Genomic DNA, 7,922 nt, shown 5'->3' with positions numbered 1-7,922 from the left:
GTGGCACTGACAGATCATGCAACAATAGTGAAAAAACATGCCGACAAAATCGCCATTCGATGGAGCAATTATTCTTTGGGATCGGCATTTTTCAAACAAACTTAGTCAGCGGATACAACTAAGGACGTTACTGTATGAGGTAAGAATCAACAGCTTTTTATCACATTTACACAATACTTTGTGAATACAAGTCATGAACAAATCTTAAATATGGCAGGGGATGTGTTTACTTTTTTTAGTTTTGATTTTGAGCAGCAAATCTGGAGTTACATATGCTCACCAGGAATGCATAAGCAGAATTGCACAACTTTTCACTTGAAAGAATAGTGGCGATCTTGGGATATTTTTCTGTTCAATTTTCAAATAGTGTATAAATTCAATACACTATCTTCAGCATGTTTAGTGCCACTTTTATAAGTAACCACGCCCCCGGCCAGGCCACGCCCTTTCCGCTTTTTTCATCACTCACCATTGCCATGTATGGGCGATGGTGTAGTTCAGCTTGTGTGTGAATTTGGTTGATGCGCTTCGCCTCACTGGCCGTTCCTGCTTTACAGTGATTCTTGTAATTTGTAATTTGGCCAGAAAAAGTTGACTAAATTTGAGATTGGCCAAAAGGATGTCGATTTTGCGGCGTAGGTGGTCTAACGTGATTTTGGTGGGGTTAGTCGAGGTGCAGGCAGACAGATTGGTGCTCTCCTTTGATCCTCTCCTCTTTCATCTAGAACTGCCTCAAACAACAAAGCTTATGAGGGAAAAGTGGTTAAGATTGCACGACTGTCCGTGTTTTTATGTTGTGTGTTGTGTTTATTATTTACTTTATGTTAACTGTTTTGTAAAGCGCTTTGTTACAGCTGCAGTTGTTGTTAAAGTACAATATAAATTAGGATGTATTGTATTGTATTGTATTATATTGTATTGTATTGTATTGTCCATGGACGGGTGTGGGACAGCGGTCTATCAAAATTTTAGATAGATTGTCCCACACGTGAAAAACTTTTTTTCAGAGTAGGTGAGAGCGAGAAACATGACTGATGTCTCAACTGACCAGTATGAGGGCCCCGAGTTGCTGAAATTATAATCTCGCCACTGTGTCTAAAAACAAATCAAATAAAAAATTAATACATTCTTTCGATTTCAATATTATCCTTTTTTAAATTTTGCATTAAAGGTGCAGCATATGATGTTGAAGCTGCAAGATTTAAATGTTAGCCTCACTTCACTCACAAGAACCCCCCCCCCAACTAATATCTAAGACACAATAAATTTTTTGTTTCTCAGACATTTTTTTTTTCACTTAGTTTTATTTTCTTTGATGTTGTTCGAGGAACATTGTCATTGATTGCTCTGCTGCACTCACTTCTAATGACCTTACATAAGGTGCTGGAAACGGTGAGCCGAACCATGGTGAGGTGCCAAAGCTGATAACTGGTAAACAGGATGTGTTGAGCGGCCTATCATCGCATTGGTCTCCTCTCACATGGAATTACCTCCTGATCCTGTTAACTACTGAGGGAGCGAGTCCTTGAGTGTTTGCACAAGCTCTCCTTCTTACCTTTTCCCCGCATGTCGATTTAGAAGACACGCTCGAAGCGACATACACGATGTTTAAAAACAAAACTCTCAGATTGATTCGCCATTGATTTGAACCCTTTCATGCACAAATAATGATAACCTCCATGAGGATTTTTTTTTCTCAAGTGTTTTTATTAGTCTTTAGGCATGACGAATTAAAAAAAAAAAAAAAGAATGGCAGTGGATGGCAACACACATGAGGGTCCATTGTAGTGGTTGATGCACAACTGTGACATTAAGATGAATTAATATAAGAGAAATTAACATTTGAAAAGCCGTCCACTCTCGTAACCGCTGTCCCTGAAAGGGTTAAATCAATGGAAGAAGACCACTTGGGACTTGGAACAAAACCTGCAAGCTCATAATAAATTGTTCATGTCTGTAACAAGGAAAATGAATTGTGTCCGTCAGCCAAAACTGACCCCTGACACTGAATATGTGTTGGATTCACTGTTACTCTCAAAGTATTCAGAAATTGGTACTCTTCTTTTTTTTTCATCCTTTTTAGAGTTTTTTTTTTTAATTGGTGTGCGCAAAGCTCTTCATGTATGGCATTTGTGTTAAATATGTCTTGTTCTTTTGATGTCTTTTTTTTTTTTTTTTTGCAGTGGGAGTGTTCCTGGTTTCTCATCTTGTGTAGCTCCTTTCTCCTGCTTCTTTTTTGGGTTTACTTCTGGTTGGTGGCTCGAAATGATTTTGACGAGTTCAACTGGTGAGTCATCTTTTTAACATCTGTATTAGGATGTGAGCAGAAAGACCGACTGTTATGTTGTTGAGACTTGATAGAAAGGCACTGGTCTGTGCACCGTCACTGTATCGTACACGCCACAAAGAAGTCAAGGGTGCATCCATCCCTCCATTTTCTATTCTGCTCTCCTGGTTTGGGTCACAGATGAGCTGGAACCTAACCCAGCTGACTTTGAGCAAGAGACGGGTTATCCCCTGGACTGGTCACCAGACCATGGCGGGGCACATATACACAAACAGCCATTCGCACTCATGCTTTTGCAATGTGGGAGGAAGCTGACACCTATAAACATAGAGAGAATATGTCAACATAAGACCTAGCAACGTGAAAACAAATCGTCAACGCGTTGAGTACCTAGCCTTCAAAAGATAAACCTTTGAAGAGCATGAGTGTCATCCGAACGGCTCTGGAAAAAAATGGAGACTAGCCTGGAGTCAGTCCAGAAAGTACGATAAAAGGGAAATAAAGTCTCCACCCACCACCTTTAAAATAGTTTCTGTAAAGGTACAGCGTTGCCTTTCCACCTGTAGCCAGGCACATTTGAAAAGCACCATGGGGGAACAGATTGACAACTGTTATTGCACTTTTCAGTTGGGGATCAAATTGGAGTTACACTATATAACGATTCTTTCCTTTATTCTTCTGAGAAGCGTCAAGATGCATCAATCTTTAACCTGTCGAAATTCCAGGTCAGTGTACAACCGCTCGGGTGAATGGAGGGATGAGACCATTCCCATTCTGACAATCACCACTGTGGGATTCAGCTATGTTTTTGTCTTGATGGTAAGCGTGCCTTTTAAGATTGAAAAATAAAAAGTTATATACAGTATATATATGAAGTCCTTTTTCTTCATCAGATCTTGGCATTCTTCCACATATCCTTGGGACAACAACTTAATCTCTACTGGCTCCACAAGGTGCAGTGAGTTTGACCTTTGCTGTCATTTTTCTTCTTTGCAGGTTTTTCTAGTGACCTCATCATTGTGTGTCTCGTTTTCACAGATCGGCGTGCTGGCAACGCTCCTTACTACTATCTCTGGTGTTGTGTGTGTTGATGACATCTGGGTAGATGAGTGGGACGTCCTGCTCGTGTCGCTGCAGGTTTGTTTAGACTTCAAACAACGTCACTGTTGGATTGCACACGGTAAAACCTTTGAACTCAAATTGCATCTTCTTAACACATCACATTGTCGGATAGGGGTGGGTGTCAGTGCAATACATCCTGATTTTAAACTTGCCCTTTGTTAAAGTTTGAAAGTAGTTTTCCTGTTCACTTTTAGTGCTCCTTTTTCAAAGGTTCCTTAATCATACTCAACATAATTTTGATACACATTATCAATACAATGATTTATTCTAGCCATAAAAAAAAAACAAACCTGTCACTCATTTTATAATTGTGTTCTTATGTTAGTCCACAGCGCCATTCCTTCACATTGGTGCTCTCACAACAGTCACAGCTCTTAGCTGGCTGGTCGCTGGTTATGTGGTCCGCAGAGAAAGATCCAGTAAGTCTTCTCTTCATTTTGACCCTGTTGTCAATTCCTCACTCAAACAACATTACATCCTACCATTAGTTTTAGATGGACTTTTCAGGCTTTATACAGTTCCTTCCTAATGAAAGATCGATTACTGTCATACTGGGAAAATATCGATTACTGGGAAAATAATATGATCCCTCAGTCTTATGCCAGATATCCAGATCTGTATTAAATCGGATGCGCTTTTCCTCTTCAATGTTGTAGAAATCAGAAAGTATATACTATTGTGAATAATCTTGCCCCGCAATTGGATGGTAACGTGTCTGTGCCGAAAGTCAGGTAGGAAATATGCTCCAGCTCTTCCTCCGCCATAATGAGGACAATATTTATATGAGTGTTAAATGATAAATCCTGGTCAGAAGTGATACAAGAGTTTCTCATTGCGCTGCTCAAGGTGAATGTGAAAGAGGATAAGTAGATTAGAAAGTGGACAGATGAACAATGGCTCTGAATGATTACTCGATGACTAACATAGGTGTCGATTAATTTTCTAATCGATTAGTTATTGATTAAGAAAAGGCTACTCATGTGGTCCTTGGGGGTTACTTGGTGCCCACATGCACGACGTTGATGACCCCTGACTAAAGAGTACTGGTCCAAGTACGTACCCTTGTGGGACACCATGAAGTTTTATGTGCATCAAGTGTTTGTTACCGATATTTACAAACTCTAGGTGATCTGACAAGTACTGTATGATGCCAAACACATTTGGGTCAAGGGTGTGTTTTTTTTTTTTTCAAATCAGGGTTAATAACAGTTATTTTAATGAGTGCAGTACATATTCTGCCATGAAGGATGTATTGATCACTTTGAGGACAGCTATGTCAATCAGTAGTAGCACATCCATAATTTAAAAAAGTAGGAATTTGGTTGAGTAGGCCAGTTGAGATGTTTGAGGAGGAAATCGTTGGGGTCAACTCAGAGTCGAATCGAACAAAAAAGGCGAAAATGTACAGTGGCAATTTTTTCCCACCAGTGGTTGCTGTATTCGGGGGCGTGGGTGGGGGGGTTGATCGAATTTTTTTTCTTTCTGTCATAGTGAGATGATTAAGATGGTCTTTTTTCATTTTTACATCAGAAATTCTGGTATTCAAGTGGAGATTGAGTTTTCATGTCCACTGTTAACTCCACAATTGTACTTGTGTAGGATTGAAACAGTTCAACAATCCCTCTTGCCAACACACGCCAAACTTCTCGAGTGTGTCAATTTGTTTTGTTGATGAAGCATCATATAAAGCTGGCACCTCTGTCTTAGATTTCCAGATGATGGTGTTAATCACCTACATCATCATCCTCGTCGCCCTTTATTTGGCTCCGCTCTCATTCTCCTGCCCCTGTGTCATGGACAGTCACAGCCTCAGACCTCGCCCAGACGTCATTGGTCGACGGGGAGCGCCGATGGTGAGTTGGTCTATTGCCAGCCCTCTCCGTGTAATCCAGTTAGCTGTCCAGGTGACTCAATGAGTCCAATATATTTGTGATCGTGAGCATGAACGTCTACTTTGTACTGTTGTCTCACAGCTGAGCAAATGTTCTTCCAAACCGCTAGGGTACAAAAAGCACCTTTCAGGCTACCACCTTGTCACCCAAAGTAACAGTCTCGAACAAGAAATTCACGAGCTACCAGATTTTGATTTAGCCTGGTGGATGTTCTGATAATACACAATTTGGTTGAAGCCACAGATTTTGAATGTAACTGTAAAAAATCATGATGTCGGTTTATTCAAATGTCACCGGTGAATGACACTCATCTTTCTCTGTGCTCCAGCTGGCCCCAGAAAACACCCTGGTGTCCTTCAACAGAGCCCTACAACACGGCGCCAGCTCCCTGGAGGCCGACGTCACTCTTAGGTCATTTATCTACCGTTTCTGACATTTTCATCCGGACTTGTTCATAATTAATGAATCCGGCGCACTCCAGTTCCATATGAAAAGTAGCTCAGATGTGACAGGTTCTATGGTTCCGTTTCTTTTCAAATATGTTTGTCTCAACCCTTTCATGCACCAATAATGATAACCTGTAACCTGATAGCGGATGTCCACTGTAGTAATCCCTGTCCTTGAAAGGGTTAAGAACTGAAAGACTGTGTTTATAGTTTACTTGTGTGTTGGTGAGGTGAACTTCAAATACCTATGGTGGTAAACCATGGATCCACCTCCCACGGGACGTAACCCAGAACAGGAGGGAAGGCGCCGCAATTGGACTCCGAGACATAACCTTGCGTCGTCACCGGAGGGTCTGTTTCATTTGGCCGGAAAAGAGCCTTTAAAGGGGCATAGACGTTGTATCTCACGCCGGAGATGCAGCCAATGAAGCCTGGAGCATTGTGCCTCTGGATTTCGTAGTCGATGTCGCCGACCTCTGAGAGACACAGGGCGCAGTCAAAATGCAGTTCTTTCGAATTGGAGCCGATATGTTCTGAGTTTAGGATTGAGAAACGTACCCATCACTCTGCCCAAGAACATGGACTTTGGAGAGTCAAATCTTGCATCCTCCACTAAAGTTATCTTTTCAACAATGGGCTCCATAAAATCCACCTGTGGCGACATAGCAATCAATTTATACTTTTTTTTTTAATCTGGATTTGAGATTATGCGGATAACGCAGATTTAATCCTCACAATTTTAGATTTAGATATTAATCATGCGGGTAAACTCTTGACATTAAACTGAGTTGTCGAAGAATAGAGGTATCTTTCCAACCTTTCAGGGTCCTGGAAATGATATAAACCTAAAGTTGCGCTGTTTGGTGTTTAGGGCAAGGGAAGGCAAATTTATTTGTCTATAGTAAGTTTTTCACATAATCTGTGGTTTTAAAATGTAACGAGTGGAGACGTTTACGGGCTTCCAATCTTCTTTCTCTGGCTCCAAAAGCAAAAACCTGTTTTGTTCTTGTTCAGCAGCAGAAAATGTTGGTACATCCATTCTTTTAACTGCTCAATACATTTATTCATAGCCTGTTGAGGGCCAGAGTCATGTGATTTAGACCATGATGTATAATTGTGTGTCTGTGGAGCTGTGGTAACTTATTTTATTTTTCTCTATGATGAATGTTAAATAGCAGAGGCCTGAGGATGGAGCCTTGTAGAACTGCACGTGACACAAGATACTCTCTGGTTTCTAAATAGGACTTAAAACACTGAAGTACGACGTTAGAAAGTTACACCCAGTTCTTTAACCTTTGGAGTAGTATTTTATGATCGACTGTATCAAATGCAGCACTAAGATTCAGTAGGACTAACACTTTTTAGGGGCTTGTAAGGTGGAAGGAGCCAGAGCACTGACCTGCGTTTTGATAGTCCTGTTGTGCCTGGTGATGTTAATATAATGCGGGTATCCATCCGCGAGGTTACGGCGAGTCAGCTCGTACTTGTGGGTGATGAGTCCCAATTTATACCTCAAATCCACGCTACCTGTGTGGAGAAAGTCAACAGATGGTTTAGAACGGCACATACACGACACGGTGAATGGCCTTGTGGCATGCGGTCCCTACCATCAGTCTTGAGTACGACGGCAATGTAGTCATGGACAAAGGAGCTGATGTAGAGCAGCACAGCCGGTTTGTAGATGGTGCTGAAGCTGAATTCTATGTCGTCCGCCGTGTCGTTATACCCCAGACTGAAATTGTCGTAATGCGGGTCAATCCAGTTAGCCCAAGCTGCTTCGTCCGATATTGGCTTCTTCCGCACATTGTACTTCAGCCAGGAGCCAAGCTCAAAGTAGGCGCCGATGTCTTAAAGGAGATCAACGTAAGAAGCGAATCATCGTTATGTCTCTCTCGATTTTGGACAAGTTGTCCCGAGGAACTCACCTTTATGGCAGTAGAACCCGTCAAATGCGGTGTTATTGCAGTCGCAGGTGTAGGAAGCGTAGCCCTCGATACACTGGCCGCTGTTACGGCAAGGTATGGTAGCATTGAGACACTGGCCGGTACAGTTCCTCCTGATCCCTTTTTCTTCATCAACTTTCCCTTCCAAATCCAGAGGAACACCGTTCAGCCGCAACCCTCGGAGGCAACCCAAGAAGGGTTTTTGAGTGCGGTTACGGGAACCTAATGTAAG

The 7,922-nt window shown here is 41.8% G+C and overlaps 2 protein-coding genes across 2 annotated transcripts in view; one reads left to right on the top strand and one right to left on the bottom strand.

The window, feature by feature from the left end:
• The window catches only part of LOC109531060 (glycerophosphodiester phosphodiesterase domain-containing protein 5-like), a 10,266-nt gene extending 4,517 nt beyond the window's left edge, over positions 1 to 5,749 (top strand). Inside the window, exons 3-9 of the mRNA XM_019895090.1 lie at positions 2,184 to 2,287; positions 3,013 to 3,106; positions 3,181 to 3,240; positions 3,326 to 3,424; positions 3,735 to 3,828; positions 5,117 to 5,262; positions 5,630 to 5,749. Of these exons, the coding sequence (XP_019750649.1) occupies positions 2,184 to 2,287; positions 3,013 to 3,106; positions 3,181 to 3,240; positions 3,326 to 3,424; positions 3,735 to 3,828; positions 5,117 to 5,262; positions 5,630 to 5,734 (702 nt within the window). The 3' untranslated portion in view covers positions 5,735 to 5,749. The remainder of the gene's footprint in view (positions 1 to 2,183; positions 2,288 to 3,012; positions 3,107 to 3,180; positions 3,241 to 3,325; positions 3,425 to 3,734; positions 3,829 to 5,116; positions 5,263 to 5,629) is intronic.
• Positions 5,750 to 5,825: 76 nt separating this feature from the next.
• On the bottom strand, positions 5,826 to 7,912 carry LOC109531065 (contactin-associated protein 1-like; the record flags this gene model as incomplete). The annotated part of the gene is made up of 5 exons (XM_019895095.1): positions 5,826 to 6,223; positions 6,306 to 6,399; positions 7,147 to 7,274; positions 7,355 to 7,594; positions 7,673 to 7,912. Coding segments are annotated over 5 exons (941 nt in total), but the record flags the coding sequence as incomplete, so codon positions are not given.
• Between the last annotated feature and the right edge of the window lie 10 nt (positions 7,913 to 7,922).

This window comes from Hippocampus comes, unplaced genomic scaffold (genome assembly GCF_001891065.2).
Source record: "Hippocampus comes isolate QL1 unplaced genomic scaffold, H_comes_QL1_v1.1 scaffold177, whole genome shotgun sequence".
In the NCBI taxonomy this organism is placed as follows: Eukaryota; Metazoa; Chordata; class Actinopteri; order Syngnathiformes; family Syngnathidae; genus Hippocampus; species Hippocampus comes.
This window is presented reverse-complemented; position numbering and strand designations above follow the sequence as displayed.